At 38.1% G+C, this 18555-nt stretch overlaps 1 protein-coding gene across 2 annotated transcripts in view; it reads right to left on the bottom strand.

Moving 5' to 3' along the window:
• Nucleotides 1-18555, bottom strand: part of LOC129732403 (uncharacterized) — a 596785-nt gene that overhangs the window by 169179 nt on the left and 409051 nt on the right. For both annotated transcript variants that reach the window (XM_055693256.1, XM_055693257.1), the window contains exons 12-13: nt 2236-2502; nt 1838-2128 (exon numbers count right to left, since the gene is read on the bottom strand). In XM_055693256.1, the coding sequence (XP_055549231.1) occupies nt 1838-2128; nt 2236-2502 (558 nt within the window). The remainder of the gene's footprint in view (nt 1-1837; nt 2129-2235; nt 2503-18555) is intronic.

The raw sequence follows: 18555 nt of genomic DNA on the forward strand, positions 1-18555 counted from the left end.
TATGTATATAAATGACATGCGACGAGTTTTACGTTTTTGTGATATTAATCTTTTTGCCGATGACACCGTATTATTCATTGCAGCTAAGAATGTAGAAGAAGCCGTTTCACACTTGAACGAAGATTTACGTTCTCTAAGCAGATGGTTGAAGTATAAGCAATTGAAATTAAATATTGATAAAACTAAATTTATGATTTTCTCGCGCACCGTTGTAAATGATGATGTCTCTGTTTTGATTGATGATGAGGCAATTGGTCGCGTTCGGGAGATTAAATATCTTGGCGTGATTATTGATGACAATCTAAAGTTCAACGCTCACATTGACAATGTCATCAAGAAAATTGCCAAAAAGTATGGAATTCTATGCCGGCTGAAAAACGAATTAACGATTAGTAGTAAAATACAGCTATACAAGTCAATTATCTCTCCACATTAGGATTTTTGCCCTACTTTTTTATACTTAGCCAATAACACACAACTATTGAGGTTACAGCGTTTGCAGAATAGAATAATGCGTTTGATTTTAAATTGTGATAGATTAACTTCCTCTGTTTCCATGTTGGACGCTTTGCAATGGCTATCTGTGAAGCAGCGAATTGTTTATTTGTCTATGGTGTTCATTTTTAAAATAATTAATGGTTTGCTACCTCAATATTTGAGTGATCGAATTGAAAGAGGAAGAGATTTTCATAGATATAACACTAGAAACGCGGATGAAATAAGAACACCTTTCTTTCTAACGAGAGCTTCACAAAATTCATTGTTTTATAAAGGTATAAGTTTTTTCAATTCAATGCCAATACATGTTAAACGTGCACCAACACTTGCGGAGTTCAAGAGACAATGTATTTCACACGTGAAAGTTTCTATTGTATAGAACGATACTAAGTTTTTCAAAATGATGTAGAGTTTACCTGACGAAGTTTGAACAAACGGAGCTTAAATGACGAAGTTTTAACAAACGGATTTATTTTAGATGAACTATTTGTTTTGGTTTCTATTCATATATTGATTGTTTTATTGAAGCTTTTAAATGACGAAGTTTTATACGAACGAATCAGATTGTGTTGTAAAATTTTATTTATATGTTTATATTAAATTGGACTTTTCTAAATTTATAACAACAAAACTACTGTGTTCGTCACGGTGATGATGATGGATTTTTTTTTCTTTTCATTATTGTTGTTGTAGCTTTAAAAATAATAGAAAGAGACTACAAAAGCTTGAGCCTCGCGCGCGGTTTTCAGATATAAATGATTTCTTTTAGCAAATTAAAATTGTTATTTGAATGCTTAGAGAAAATCATGAAATAGTTGTGGTTGGTCTGGCTGAAGGTCATGAAAACCCTGTACTACTTTTGTGTGCTCTATGAATCAAGTATACAGTTTTTGAAGAAGTTTATATCTGGAGGTAAAATCAGTTCTTTTTTTTTGTTTTGTATAACTGATTAAAATGTGATCACATTAATTATCTATAGATAAATCGTCCAGCTCAAACCTTTGTAGGGGTATGTGGCGGGACCATCATCATTATCATTATTATACCTTTACTCCACGTTAATTCTACAATATCTCGGTGATTTCTGCTAAAATAAGATAAGTCGCTTTTAAAATTTCTAGTCAAAGAAACGTAAAATATTGTACTTCTTGAACCTAACAGGGGGAACGAGGTAAAGTATGGACTTCTTATCAAATGTTTAAATATAACATCATGTATTTGGAATCGATATTACAAAATTATATAAAACTCTTCAAAACAGAGCTAATATATATCTAAAGATTCCAAATTGAAAACATCGTAACATCTATTTCTACAGACACCAGAATAGAGCACTTACCTCGTTTTCAATGTCAATAACTGCATCCGGAATGCACTCGGAAAAGTCCGGCATCAGCCACTCCGGGCGACCAATATCACGCTGCTCACAGATCCGTCTTGCTTGGCCGTCGCTGCGCTTCGGGCAGTCCGCCAGTACTGGAGGGCCGGATGCACTTGCTGGCCAGTTTACGCCATAATCCGTACTTTTCGGGCAGAGTGTAACTGATCCTGGCTCAACGACAGTTACGTGCACGCTTTTGGAAATCGGAGCCACTGAGTTTGATACGATGCAGGTGTAGACAACAGATTTCTGTGGAATGGGAACAAAACAAGCAATGAAACGAAATTGGATCCATTAAATGCACACTAGCAGGAGCACAGTGCGGCACCGTTTGTCGGTATTAATCTTAATTTTACCTGAAGATTTTTCACTTTAAGGATGCTGCCATCCGGGTAAAGATCTTCCCACATCTCAGTTTTCGGAACCGCTTGGAAGAGGGCTCCGTTCTTGGTCCAGCTGTAGCCAAGCGTACCATACTGCTGGTCAGAGTCCTGCGACAGACATCGTACCAGCAGCGAATCACCTCGGAAAAGTGTGACACTAGGGGGATCGATGCGCAGCTGGGGAGCCCCGAGTATTTGCACTTTCGTCGACCGACACTGCTGCATTCCCATGTCGTTAACCTGAGGAGATTGTTTGGGTCGTTAGTTCGGAATGCTGGTGACGACTTTCGGAATGGAATGTGCTTCGGAAACGGTAGAAAAGAATCAACATTAATGAATATAAATGAAATGGGAACGGAACTAGCTCCCTAGCATTGGATGATTCAATTACGCATTCGTGTTTTGCTTTTAATCTTTTGCAGCTGGCGTGATACTTCAACAGGCAGCGCTCTCTCTCTCTCTCTTTCTTTCTGAGATTAGCTTTTTGCTGTGACGTATAATCCCTCTTTCATTGTAAAGTCGTATTTAATATAAATCGTTAAGGAAAGCATAGTCTTGCTTATTCATATGATTTAAAATAAATAGAACTTTTCTTTCGGGGGAAGTTTAAACTGAATACAACCTGACAATAAGCTAGAAAAATGTAAACTGATTATTTTATTTCAGGTTATATACTACATTTGGATGGGTAGTTAGATTAATTTCCGTAGTTTACTGATTACTGATTTCTCAGATGAACGGGTCGAAGAAAGTTTTATCGAACTTGAACTTTATGGCTTTGAAATCCTGGCGATGCAAAACATGGCAGAATCTATATTTTTCTACTTCTACTTTATGCACTTAGTTTACGGGTTGTGCATCAACTACGGAACAAATTCACTTTGGCGTTTTTCTCGTATGAAGTTAGTATAAGTTCTTAAAAATTTATATAAAAGCGAAGACATTGGCCAGATTTTCTTCCCTCCAAAAAGTCATTGTGGTTTAAGGATGACACCTTATTGTGACGCTTAGTGTGTTGAATTTATGGGAATGCAGAACATAACTCAACTCTGAGGATTTTCAGTGAAAGGATGTCAGTAATGATTAGAGTAATGAGTAATGATTAGTAATCACAGAATGCGTAAAAACATCAAATGCTGGCTGAGCACATCGGTAAATTCCCACTAAAATCGACCGAAAGTTTGCGGTAAAAAATGGTCAAAATTGCTGGTTTTTCATGGGTTTACCTTCACACGCACTGACGAAACCCAGCATCAATCATAGTAACCCATGAGTCAGCAGAAAAACAAAAATTGAAAGCTTTCTAAGTCGAACTCTAATCGTGATGGCGAAAACAGTGAAGCTACTCCGTTCAGATGTGTGCGCGTTCAAAGAATGATACCCCGTCGAGTTGAAAATGGTCATCGTGCGGCAGGTCGTGGACACCAGATACGCCCATTCCGGCATCTACAACATCTTGGTATAATTGGACAACAATCAAAGCATCGAAAGAAAGTCTGATTCCGGCCGGGTGATGTTCAAGGGATGCTGAAGAGTAATACAGAAGGAAAAGTGGCAACATCGCTGCATGCGCTTGGCCGGGATGACGGCGCAATCGGACAAACAGTAAAAAAGTATCTGGCGAACATGGACCTACATGTCAGGAGCAGCAGTCCCGTTCACTAGTCTCAGAACTGCAGGCAGCGACAGTGCCTGAATGGGCTGAACAAGTCGATATTTGCGGTAAATCGCGATGTGGCGGTGGTGATGGACAACGAGACCTGGCTCACCCTGCATGGCAATGACTGGCAAGGCGATTCCTCACGAAGGTAAGTGAGCACCGATGTGAAGTTCATTCCACCCACCAAACTCCTCAAGGAGGTACTGCTGTGACTGACAATCAGCGAGAAGGGGATGTAACGCTACTCTCCTTTCGCTCCGGACTGGTCATGAACTGGGAAATTTATAGTATGAAGTGTCTGCCGGAAGTTGCGTCGTTCATCAAGAAATACCATAAGACCAAAAGACGCGATGTTTTGGCCGGATCTGGCGTCGGCCCATTACTCAAGGCGATCGTTGGAGGAGATGGAGCGGCTGAATATCGATGTGGTACCCAAGTTGGCAAGCCCGCCCACAACGTCTCAAAGTTGCGTCCTATCGAGGATTTCTGGGCAAACCTGAGGCGTAAGATCTATTCCAACAAATTTGCAAAATCTGAGGAAGAATTGATGAATAACAAAGAAAGAATTCAAAAACATGCCTACCAGCATGTTTTTGAATTCTTGTGCCATGGCGAATGTTCCAGTTAACTGCCGGAGGGCCCCTTGCAAGGGCATAGATTTTTTTTGCAAGTAAGGTAAGATAACTACCTTCCATTGGAAATTTATCAAACTCAATTGTCTGTCTTAGTTATTGACGTGGGACTACGTCTTTGTTTTCTATACTGGTATGCATTCTGTAAAATTGGAAATGAAACTGGCAAATGTTGCGTCGGATTTCAAACGATAATAACAGCATAACCACATGATGTATAACAATAACCAATATGATGTTGGATAGATAAAATGTTGAACAATTTTATAATATGCTAGTCATCAATATTTTTTCATTGCAAAGAGTTGAAAATCGATAAAAAGTGTCAAGGACAAATTTACGCGAACAATGAATTAATGACATGCGAGCATTCCTAGCACAGACGACATGAATAGACACCTAGCATTCACTGTGATATTCTCTGTATCAATATCCAAAAAAAAATTGACAGAGTCTTCCCGTCCCAATAGGACAATCTATGTTTGCTTCCATGAACCTAGACTAATTTGATGTCTCGAAGGTAAAGGTTTCTCGGAAAGTTTGAAACAACCCCTTTTCTCGAACAATTTCGAAACCTGCTGTTAGAGCGTAACAGAAACTGATGTCTTGAGAGAAAATATGCTGGTAAAAGCAACAGTATCATAGAGTATATGTGGAGAAGAGCGCCGCTAGTTTCTCGTCGTCTATCATTGCAGCGGGCACGACTTCTATTCGCATGCAATCAAAACTGCAATGCTGCTTTGACGGTGATTGAAAGTTTATCTCATGATTATGATTACCCTGAAAACCATTAATTATTCAACAAGAATTGAACATTTTTGTAACGGTTATGAGTTATTTTTACTTATTTTTTATCCTCTATATTCACTAAATAATCATGACCGACATAATATCGAACGGGTAAGTTCCTAAAAATGCTAATTTATAAGAAAGCCGGTGAGTGTTTTTGATTTTTTTTGTCCATTTACTAAGATTTATAAAAAATATTTTTTTTAACATTTCAACATTGTTAGATTTTTTTCATTTTTTTCTTTTACAGGCACAACATCACCAAGTGCAAATGAAGTTCGTTCGAGTGTAATTAAATATATTTCTGAAAAAAATGAAGGGGAGGCTGAGAATTAAAATATGTAAATCACTGAACAAACGTATTTTTTGTGTCTGTAATTACAGTAACTACAGTGTTTAGTCCCACGTCACCATTTCATAGAATCCTAGCGCTGTATACCTTGTAGTATTTGAATTTTTTGACCACTAAAAATTTCGATGAATTTTAATAGATTAGAGCAATTTTAGATAACATAGAGTGAGATATGGCTTAAGCAGTGGCGCCTGTTTTGAGCAATCGTAGAAAACAGGTGTAAAACTCTTGAATGCTCATCCATATCGACACTTTCAATGGCGGAAACAAAAAGTCTGATTATGTAGCTATCTTAGGAAAATGTAAAATATCGCTCATCACAGAAAAATCTTGTCATGTCTACTTATTTTTCATGTTTTGTACACTTGCTATCTAACCTTGCTTTTGATATTTAAACAATTCGTCACAAATCTGTCTCGTAGTAGAGGTTAAAGGTTTATTCTTTGCTACGCTTTCTAGTTTCGCATTTATCCCCTAAATTGCATAGAAACAAATCGCTGGTCAGTTCCAGTCCGACTCGTTTTACCTATGTAAAATTGTTTCATTTTCTCGTCGTTTCTTCACGGCTTTATTTTATTATATTTTTTCGTGAAGCTTTTGACCTGGTCATATTGGACTGATTTCACAAAAACTAGCTCACCCCACATGGGTTGCCAGTCACTTTTCTTTTTCCCCAAAATTTGTTTGCGACTTTCTTTGGTTTTGATCTAGTTAGCCCTTGTATTCGCTTGCAGATAATAGAATATCGTTTTCCTTTCCTGCGTATATGTAAGGTTCGTTAAAGTAACTCGTAGATGAGTTCACGGCTGTTTTATATTCAAGCGAAAAGAGCAGGTGTAACTTATTCCACGCGTGGTAATTTACAGTTCTAAATCTTTTTCTTAAAAGTAGGTATATTTACTTGGTCTCAGCATATGGCTACTACGTTGATTGCACGGAATGCATTGGATATTTTGAAACTTCGTTCGAAAACTCGTTCAATTGGTAGGGTAACACTGATGCTCATCTAAGTTTTTTCTTGTATCTTATAGCATTTTTTCTTAACTTTCCAATGCTAGTCTCAGATCGAAAATCGGTAGTTGCTAACACGTCTAAAATTACATTTTTCTGATATAATCCAGTATGGCGGCCAAAATTCTGACTACTCCAAATGAAAGCCCTATCATTCCCCTTTACAGGAAAGTGCTACTCGTAGTAGGTTCCCCAACGAATTTCAGAGATATAGCTCAAATAAAACATCAAGAATGGTTAAAACTTCCACTTTTTTAGAAACTATTTCACCCCTAGGTGACCGAGGGGTCAACAAATTCAATCAAACAAAAATGGCATAATCATTTTTTTCTATTCCTAGCTAATATGTGCATTTATATACAATTCGAAAGACCTTGTGCATCAAGTGGCCTGGTTTCAGCGAGTATTGCTCATGCCTAATATGTATTAATCATTCAACGGAAAAGCAAAAAATTGGTTATAAGGTATTAACATCTATTTTTCTGCGATATTTTAAACGCGACTTTTTTACAATAACGCGGATTATTTCTACACGATTTGTAAGATTATTTGTACCCGGTATGAGTAAATCTAATCTAATTTTTCAAACGCGGTACAATCAACCGCATAAAAAAGACTTCAGTGTATAGAGACACCAAAATATAGATTCTCCTGAAAACTATTAATGCACTAAAGTTTAACTGTCATTTGAAAAACGTGCAGTAATCAGCCTAACTTTGGCTGCGTCCTGTTGTTTACATCCAAATAAAACAAGTGTTGTATTTTTTTTAAAGTTGTGCACGGAAGTTTGAAAATGCGTGGCTTTTTTCCCGACCGAAGAAAACGCATTGTTCACAAATGGGCCACCGTGAGTGGTATTTCGAACAGAAAATCAATCAAAAAAATGTGTGAGTATCGGAGCAGTTTAAACTGCATTTCGAAAGTATGGTGAAGAGTAAACGTTTGCAAATGCTTCTATATCAGTATTACCGTACTTGATGACATTGTTTTTTTTGTGAGTTACCCTTGTTTTTTATTGAAACTGCTTGGATATATCTCCAGTTCTCTTTGAAAGCAAAATGTAGTGCAAATTAAAAAAAAAACACTGACTTTATCAAGTTGATGCTGACGATGATTTTCAAATTATTCAAAACAAAAAACTAAGCCTTGGTGCTACATTCCGATTCGGAACTCGACCGTTTGTTTATTTATACACAGACTTCGCAGCCAACTGTTTAGTGTACAGGACAATTGCGGGGCTAGCGCTACGATCCTACTGACTAACACTAACTGTCTCTCCCGAGCCGAGACTGGATCCTACGACAACTGGCTTGTTAGGCCAGCATCGTACCACGAAACCATCTGGGAGATTAAAATAAAGCATAATTTAAAACTTTTAAAATAAATCCACTTATACTTGACTGACAGATCACAAAAAAGTGTTCAGAGTTTACTCGTCATCAGTAGTAATGTGGCATTTGGTGTGCCGCGAAGCTCTCATCCAGGTCCACTACTCTTTATTGTATTTGTAAACGATATATATACAGATTGTATAAGTGATGAAAGATGACGACATAAAACTTTTCTCTGAAGTACGTAAAGATTCTTACTCCCGAGTATAATTAAATTGATGAATGGCATCAAGAGAGTTGAAAACATTGACGAATGACATTGGATAGATATTTCATCAAACACATTTTTCCTCTCTAATAAACCAGAGTCGCTCGAAGCTCCCAACAGATGATTTGATGCAGTAATTCCACGAGAACAACTTTATCCATGGTTGTAAAACCCATTGTGACAATATGATTCCTAGTGAAGAGAACACTTTTCACATATTGCATCCTATTTCAAAACAGGTTCCCGGCCAAAAGCAGCCCTTCCAATGGATCAAACTTCAATGGGATGAAACCCGCTCCTGGTGCAGGGAGCCGCCATTGCCTAACCACTAACTGCCCGTTCTGGAAAATGAACCGTAGATAGTAAGATCATGTGAAAAAGCACGTCACAGCCCACTTTCATCTTGGAAAAGAACGAAAGTCAATGAAGGGAGACCAACTTCTCTTAAACGTCTGTGATGTGGATGAAAACCACAGAAACCACTCACGTTGCTCGTTCCCTCACCGTTAGTTTGGCCCAAAGAATCGAAACGAGGGTTTTGTGTTGCCTCGTCCAAAGCTTCGTTCCTTGCCGTGTCGCTAGGAGATAGATGACCACGCAATGGTTTGCTTCATCAAACGGTTTACATCCACAAGCTGTCCGCTTTTAAAAAATATTGGAAGTAACTCGAGAAGATAGACTCTTTTTTGAACCTGAATGGTGGTAGTGTACCAGACTCGATGCGCTTTGACCTGTCGGGTTCGACTTTCGCAAAACAAACGGCACGCTGCTTAAGAGTCAGAAGCGATTGTACGTCAGATGATTTTTCCATCCAATGAGTTTCGTAGGGGAGAAGGCAGTACTTACGTACTGTTTGGTTTGTTTCTAGGGGAAGTTGATGGAATTTAAATATTTTTTTTGAATGATTTAATTGAATAACTTTATTTCTGCATAAAAAAGCTCTAACAAGATTGATCTTTTTGAAACTTGTACGATACTACTCGCTAGTGCGGTTCAACAGTTCAATAAAAACGGATTCTAATAAAAATCACTTCCCTATGCTGGTGATTTACCCTATCGATTGTGCATTTACCAAGAGAAATGCCAGATATGAGGATAAGCTGCAACGAAACTCGGATAATCAACCACAGATGAACCAGAGACGCACCACTCTGCTGACTGTCCTGCAGTTGATTAAGTTTGGGCTTGCAAAGGAGAAAAAATACAAGGATGAATTCAATAGTCCACATACACGTAACTAAGGACACATAGGAATGGGATGTGGTTCTCGGATGATTGTTTACTTCTATTGACTCTCGAGATAAATTAAGTGGAACTGATTCTGTTTTGCTGCCATTGTAGGTACCTACAGCTCTAAACATCGATAGGAATCGGATCGGATGATTTGGTTGAAATGGAAACCAGTCGTGTGACTGCCGGCAATCAATGGAGCACTCAAAGAGCAAAGAAAAGATGGTCGTGATTTATGTTGCCATGACTTCGCTTCGCTCGGAGTCCCGGTTGAGGCACGTTTCCCAAGCCATGTGAATAGTGGCGTTTGCGATAAACAAGATTGTTCGAACATTATTTTTGTGCTTCCAGTGGGGAGCCTTTCGGCTCGTCGATTGTGGAGATATTTTCCTATTTTTGTTATCGCTGTTCATTTCTGTTCATCAACTTGATTTTTATTTTTTCAGAACAAATGATAAGTTTTTGAAATACAATTTATCGCTATTAACTATCTCCAATTTTTCATGTCAAGATAAACTTCAAATGTTCCCCGAGGCTCTGCAACAGTTTTCACACGTAAAAAGTTCCTCCAATTTGTGCACAAATTTTGATCTAATTTCACACTATATTTGACAGTTTTCGAACGCAATTTTTCACACGCTTTCATGGCTTTCATTAAAAGATTTTGCAAAATTCTTTATTCTTTATAGTGAAATTGTTTTAAATTTGGCAAAAGACATTTTTCAAAGCATTTTTATCTAACCTAGAAAATTACCGATGTCTACACGTGATTTTTCGAAGCTTCCGAGTTTTGTTTAGGTACCATTAACTTAGTTAACAACCCTCCCTCGGGGGCAACTGCAGTACTTTCCAAAGTAAGGGCTTCTAATCGATACCATACGCCAAACGTTGGTTTAGAAAACTTTCCCGGTTGTAGCGATAATGCGAGGAACAATCGGAACTTCTTAACACAATATCCATTTCGCTCTCAAAACTTGGAAACCACTTCCCAAGGAACTGATCCCGTTCTGAAAAGGCCGCCGTGGATCATTTCAACCAAACAGGGAATGAGAGCAACCCGGTTTGGAAGTTGCACAGCCCGCCGTAAAACATTATCCAATTAGAGTAATATGCTTAATTAAACTTGAACCGAACCGCGGCAGTTTTCGCACCGGCATGCGAAGAAACTGCCCCGAGCGATGCCGGGGTGCTTTCAGTGTTTGCGGTTGGTGTACCCTTCCGCTAGTTAGCGGCAGCCTGGCCGCGTGTTCATGGTGTGATCCGGCGCCGATTGACGTTGCTCAGTTCGCGAAAAACATAGAAACTGAGACGGGGATGAAAATTTAAACTATTCCCGTAATTTTCTTCATTATCACAATATTGTGCGGCCCGACGCGGCAGGTGCTTCACCGTCAGATGGTGCAATTTTTTGCCTGTAGCCGTCGATCTGTTTTCTGCTGGGGCTCTGGCAGGCAGAACCAGAGATAGTGAGTTTCGAAGTAATTTGTCACGTAATCAAGCGGCTAACCGTGGTTGAATGCATTATAAAATCGACTGTAGACCAAGTCAAACAATAAAAGTTACTCTATTACTCTTTCGTTTGATTATTATCAAGTTTATTATTAATTTTGAGCTCATTTAGTCAGGCGGTTCTCGGGTACAACACTGCAGAAAACTGCTCTTTTTCCCGGAAGGCTTGAGCAGGAATTCATTTCAAAACAGTAATCCACGTAGCAGCCCTGAAACTCGAATTTGAAACAAGTATTGTCAAAATTGAAACCAGAATCAAGCGCATACGAATTTCGTCAGATGGATGCATAACCTTTCCGCGACAAAGTTGTAAAAACAATTTTTTTCTCGTTCTTCATAAAATGGCTAGTGCCCGGGCAATGGAGAGTAATTATAGAATGCACATTACTCTTCATCTTTGGCTTCATATTGCCCAGTAGAAGAGCGATTGTTGACACTCGAGCTTGCACAGCAGGAAGCCGGAAAAAACTACTGTCTGCGACAACGGTTTGCCACGCGGATTCCCAATGAGCTCGATTACGCTCGCCGTTCGGGCAACAGATTGGCTTTATTACGTCTATTAAGTTAATTTTCATATTGGCGACTTGGGAGTAATACTAATTGCTTTCGTTTTGCTTCCGGAAAACTTGTTTTGTGGGTAATTATGGCTAACCCGTTTTGAATTTTGGTGCAACTTTTCACGGAGAGTACCACAATTAAAGAGAGGAAATTATTTCGCGTCCAGGAAATGTGAGAGGCTTAATTCTACCAATACCACTCGTGTAAAGTTAATTTTTCACATTTAAAAAACAAAATTTCGATGATTTTGTAGAACTAATCTTCCGTAATGTAATGTTCCGAGCAGATGAATACAGTAGTAGCTCTCCGAGTGGGTTTATAGCCGTTACTGAACTAAACAACTGTGCAAACTTCTTTTTTTTAAATTTAACCTTACTTATATTTGAAAAGGTTCGAGTTTTCAACCTTTTTTTTCAAATCGATATATACAAATAATAACGAGAGATAGAGAAAAGTTGTCCAGGGATGACTTCAAGGGGAGGAAGGTCTTGCAGGTGACCCATTCGTGAGTAGTGTGATTTTACTATTAACCAATCTTCCACCCGTGTCTGGAACGGAACGATTCTTCCATAGGAGACTTCACAGACAGTTATTAGACTTTGAGATTGTTTTAAGATCAGTTTATGACTCGTCAATGTGAATGGAAATCTAAATATCACGAGTGCATTTTATATCACTAGAGTCAAAATGTGAAAAGATTCAACCAATCTTTTATCTGATTGTTATAAACTTCATATAAATAGATTTATCGTTTCAGACAACATAAAATAGATATTAGGTTAATTCTCAATTTCTGAAAACCTAGAGGTGATCGTACACCACTCAAATATAATTTCGAAATTTTAGAGCGATCGCAACTACGCGAAAAGTAGGTAATATCAGAGCCTGACAAAGTCACATTCAATTGACAATTATCAGGTTATAGTGGCGCTTTGACCCGTCGCTTTCAATAAAAAAGCTTTTGTATCATTTACGAGCACTTCGTGAGTCACATGACACCCAGTCGAAAGCTCTTGCTGTGATTCTGACAACTGAAGGGCCTCAAATTGTTACAAACGCTTTTCAATTGAAAGCGGAGATTATCACCATCACTCTCACATGACGATTCTCAATTGAAAATGAAAATGAGCGCTGGCGGAGACAGAAGGCTTCTATACAATACTTCACGCATATATATAGGAAAGAGGGAGGAAATATTGATCGGAACTTGCGTAACGTATTTATTGGATGCCATTGACGTTCTAACTATGACTTGCGGTATTAAAAAACTACCATCAAACGACGCGATGCGCTGTTAATTTCAATTGAACCGTAATATACCTTTGTTTGTGGGTCTGTAGGCCTTACTAAACTAGGCAACTTTGCATACTTTTTTTCAAAAGAATGTCTAGAATCTTTTTTGAAATGGGCCAAAGTTTTATAACTGAATTAATTATAACTGAATACAAGGGGTAGAGAAAAGTTGTCAAGAGATAAACTTTAGTAAATTGTTTAATATATTAAAAAAAATTAGTTTGGAATCCTACACTGAACAAAATTTGGTGTTAGAAAAAAAAAGATTCATAAGTTAAGTTCATTCAGTTTTTTCGCGCTATATTTGTGGTAGTTTAATTATTGAAAAATGAAAACAAAAATGACAGCAATTTTGTCCTTCAAAAAAAAAAAAAAAAAAAAAACCAAAAACAAAAAAAAAAACAAACACTATCAGAAAAAAAATCTTTATGTGGGGTACATACTTAAATGACGTTGCCTTCCAGGTGGAAGGGTGGTATCATCGTTTTGCGACAATGGGAGAGGAGGGATTGGATGAAAAACGACGTAACATTTTGGCACACTATAAACACACAAAAACATCACACTGTAGCGAGAGCTGTCGATCTTCTGTGATCTTCTTAGTAATGAATACAACAAGATACTCGTTTGTTTTCAAAACTAGTAAGTGCAGCGATATATTTTTTGTGAATTCGCGAATACTTTCTTTGTGTTGTACAGACTTGGATCGTACGGAGCTGTATAAACAACTTTTCGCCCAGGCAAAGCTTTCAAAGCAGAAGACATCAATCCAAAGCGCAGTTAACATCATATGAAATGCTGTCACAATTTTTTACACATCTTACAGTTTGTATTTTCGTATGTTCAGGGGGGTTGAGATTTTGCGACCAAATGTTATGAAAATGAAATTATGAAAAAGTTTCCACGTCATTTAAGTATGCTACCCATTTTTTTAAAATCTGATTTTTTTCTACTGAACTACAGAATATAAGTTGAACAATGATAGTTGATTAAACTTGGAGAAACAAAAATTTAAAAATGAAATATGCAATTTTTTTATTTTCCTTTGCAGTATATATTTTTTTGGAAGGATAAAATGATCATCCTCAACATTGCCGAAGACACTTAACCATCCAAATAAACCGTTCTGGCTCTAAAAATATTTTTATCATTAAAAGGCACTGAGCTAAGTCAACTCGATTCATTTTCCACTACAAAGTTCTTTGAGCTAATGGGAAATCCTATCAACGATCAAAAAAATTTTGGCGTCAAACGGTTTGTTTGGTATAGTGTCTTCGGCAAAGTTGTGAATAATAATTTTTTTTCTTCCAACAAACATATATTGTGAAAAAAATTTAAAAAATTTTTTTTTCTCTTTTTAAGAGTTTTGATGAAATTTAATAACCTTATCAATAAAAAGAATAACAAGAACGTAATTACACGCTTTTTGTGTAAACGCGAAGTTGAGCAGTAACAAAAAATGCTCCCTTTGGTAACAAATCTGTTACTTAGAAAACAATAAAATTCTTTTCCAGTCAAATGACAGCACATACTGTCGTATATTTTGCACATGTTACGGAAGAACGACTATCTAATAACGGTAGTTACAATTACACGCAAAATTTTGACTTGTTTCTTCAAAAGCAATAACGAAAATTTCTCCTTTTACATCTTCAGTGAAAAAATAACACATACTGTCGCCTATTTTGCACATGTTACTGATTTCTTCAATCTGCAATTCATTCGGTGAGCGTGTATTGTTCGTAGCATGCGGAGTAGAGAAAAAATATGACAAGAGCTGCCAGGTAGCATTTTTTCTCTCCGTCAAACCATATGCAAACGTTTATGATTTCAAGGACACCAAGGATGCCTATAGAAATTACATTACGATCTGTAAACTGCGTTTGAGGAAAACATAAACATTTGTATTTTGCAAACCGATGCAAATCATGTTGAAAACACACACTTATAGCTTCATGGAAGCTCGTGTGAACCTGTTTGATGATACAAAACTAGTTCCCATCTTGAAAACCCTCATTCACATCTCCGCCAACTCTGGTCACAAGATATCACATGTATTCTCATTCCCAAACAGTAAGGAACGACACATTTTTATAAAAATGATAATAATGTTGCTCAAAAATAAAAAATCAAAATAAAATGTTGCTCAAAAGTCAAAATCTCCTCCGTTTATTTTGGGAGCAGTTGGTAATACTGTCATAAATTTCTTAAAGAACGACAGATAAATATATTACCTTCTTCTCACTTCTAACTTTCTCTCACAATAGTGACAATTTTGTTTGGTTTGGCACAAACAAGACATAACTGTTATTAACACACGCTACCAACTAAAAATAGACACGACGTGATAGAACAAACTTATTACGAAAACTGAATTACGACAAAAATTACTAACATGTCTGAACATGTTTTGCAATACTGTGCAGTCCGCCGGTTGGTCCGTCGCCTGCTAGACTGGCTGCAAGACTGGCTGTAGAGCAAAGCGTCCCCTCACTACAATAACCGGTTATACAAAGTAGACGAAATTGCAGCTACCGAGAGTTATATTTTCGGCAGGCTTGGCGTGAGTAATAGAGCGAGTGAAACAGCAACAACTGAAACTGGTTTTCTGGAATCTGGGTTCAAGTTTTTTATTTTTTTTGGTAAATTTTTATTTATCCTCACCAAATGCGTATCACGGAATAGCTCCGTTGTGCTAATTTTATTTACGAACTAGTTTCATTTTTGTCATATGACTTACATTTTGAATTTAGTAAAGCGGGCAATGTATGTAGTGTTACCTTACCTTAACAAACAGTCCCAAGCCGTGGTGTGGCCTTCGCTGTACGTAAGAGTCGTCTCCATTCCACTCGGTCCATGGCTGCAGTTCGCCAGCTCTGCAGTCTGCGCAGGGTCCGCAGGTCGTCTTCCACCTGATCGATCCACCTTGTCCGCTGTGCACCTCTCCGTCTCGTCCCTGACGGATTGGTTTCAAGAACCATCTTTACCGGGCTGTCGTCTGACATCCTTACAACATGCCCAGCCCACCGCAACCTGCCTATCTTAGCGGTGTGAACGATAGATGGCTCCCCAAGCAGCTCCTGCAGTTCGTGGTTCATTCGCCTTCTCCACACTCCGTTTTCCATCTGCAGTCCACCGAAGATGGTACGCAACACCTTCCGCTCGAAGACCGCAAGGGCGCGTTGGTCCTCCACAAGCATAGTACATGTCTCATGCCCGTAGAGGACTATCGGTCTGATCAGCGTCTTGTAGATGGTTAACTTGGTGCGGCGATGAATTCTACTCGATCGGAGCGTCCTCAGGAGACCAAAGTATGCACGATTTCCTGCCATAATGCGCCGTTGAATTTCTCTGCTGGTATCGTTGTCGGCAGTTACCAGTGAGCCCAGATACACGAACTCATCAACCACCTCGATTTCATCACCACCAATTTGAACTCGAGGTGGGAGGTTAGCACTGTCCTCTCGTGAACCCCTTCCTTTCATGTACTTCGTCTTCGATGCATTGATGACCAGTCCAATCCGTTTGGCTTCAACCTTTAGTCCGATGTACGTATCCGCCATCTTCACAAAGGTCCGAGCCACAATGTCAATATCGTCGGCGAAACCAAACAGTTGAACCGACTTTTGGAATATCGTGCCACTCGTGTTAATCCCCGCTCTTCTAATGACACCTTCCAGGGCAATGTTAAACAGTAGGCACGAGAGACCATCACCTTGCCTTAGACCTCTTCGGGTTTCGAAGGGGCTCGAGAGTGCCCCCGAAACTCGAACTACACACATCACTCGATCCATCGTCGCTTTGACCAACCGCGTCAGTTTGTCCGAAAATCCGTAGTCGTGCATAATTTGCCATAGCTTGTCCCGATCGATTGTGTCGTACGCCGATTTGAAATCGATGAACAAATGATGTGTGGGCACGTTATATTCGCGGCATTTCTGCATAACCTGCCATGTATGTAGTGTGCGAGAATGCGAAAGTGAACGGGAATAGAAGGTGTGATTTAGGACTTAGGAAAAATTTCCCTCGTCCAAATCCACAATCTCCGTTGTCTCCGGCAAGGTGTTTTAGCCAATTAAACCACTGGGAAAGGTATAACTACCCCTAAGACCATCTCAGCACGCCACGATAAACTGCACATACTGCCCTGTGGGAGTTATAAAATACTGTTGTCTATCCTAAAGACTTATTTAAAAACCTAAATTAATCCACCTAGCGGTCAGACTCAGCCTTTCTCATTCAAACTTATTATTTGTAAAAATAGATTTACATGAATGCTTAAATCCAATAAAGGTATATTCACTTTTTGGATTCTAAAATATTGATGTTGTAATTAAAACATAGAATATGAAATTCGACGTAATGTTAGTGCTTAAGAAATAGCGAAATAAAAGAAATGACTCTTAATTTCGAACAATTTAATCACGAGGGATACCGGGAACGTTCAAATAGTACGATACCACACTTAAATCATGTTGAGGCCATATATATCAAAGCAGGTATAGTGTTGAATAGTCTTTGATTTTTTTTTCTTTACAAAACTTTTGAACAGCATATCAAATTGTTATGAAGTTTGTTATTTGGAGGTTTGTTAGATGACTCGTTTGTATGACACTAGTTATGTTCAAAAAAGTCGTGTAATACTTGAGATAATAGACTTTCGTTGATTTACAAATTAAAACATAACGGTGGCTTAAGTTTGATTACAATCAAAAGAAAAGGAAACGTATAGGGCATCCAAACTTTGAAACCACGTGTTCAATAATTATTCATCAGTTAACCCTTAACTAGCCCGTTCATCTGATATCAATATTGTCCAAATCGGTTGTGTAGTTTCTAAGATAATGAAGTTTCGTGATTTTCACATTTCGATATATTACAGACAAAGTTACAGTTCGATTACAACGAAATTTAATAGGGTGTTATGAGGCATCTAGACCTTTCATTTGATACTAATTTGGTGGAAATCGGTTCAACCATCTCTGAGAAAAGTGAGTGAGTCCAAGTAGTCTATGGAATATGTTTCTTTTCATAGCTGGATTTCACATTTTTAAACATAACAGGCAAAGTAATAATCCGTTTGCAAAAAAAATCAATAGGGTCTTATGGGGCAATAAGACCATCCATATGACACTAATTCTATGAAAATCGAACCAGCCATCTCAGAGAAACATGAGTTATAGTTTCCAGAATACGTTTCTTTCCATAACTTCTGAACCACATGTTCAATCTTCATAAAATTCAAAAGTCAAGGGTTTTTAGGTAGTCCGTTCATTTGAAACCAATTTTGTTCAAATCGGTTGAGTAGTTTCTGAGATATTGATGTTTCGTGATTTTTACATTTTGATACATAACCTCTAAAATAGAAATCAGAATACAATAAAATTCAATTGAGTCTTATAGGGCAAGTAGACCTTTCATCTGCAATTAATTTCATTGAAATCGGTTCAGCCATCTCTGAGCAAATCTAGTGAGATTGGGAGAGCGTTACACACACACACATACACACACACGTACAGAAAATGCTCAGCTCGTCGAACTGAGTCGAGTGATATACGATATTCGGCCCTTTTGATCATTTTATACCTTTAGTTTTTGCAGTGATTGTTATACCTTTCTAGGAGAAAGGCAAAAAGTGAAATGATAGAAATGACTTTTAA

The sequence above is a fragment of the Wyeomyia smithii genome, chromosome 3, assembly GCF_029784165.1.
Source record: "Wyeomyia smithii strain HCP4-BCI-WySm-NY-G18 chromosome 3, ASM2978416v1, whole genome shotgun sequence".
NCBI lineage: Eukaryota > Metazoa > Arthropoda > Insecta > Diptera > Culicidae > Wyeomyia > Wyeomyia smithii.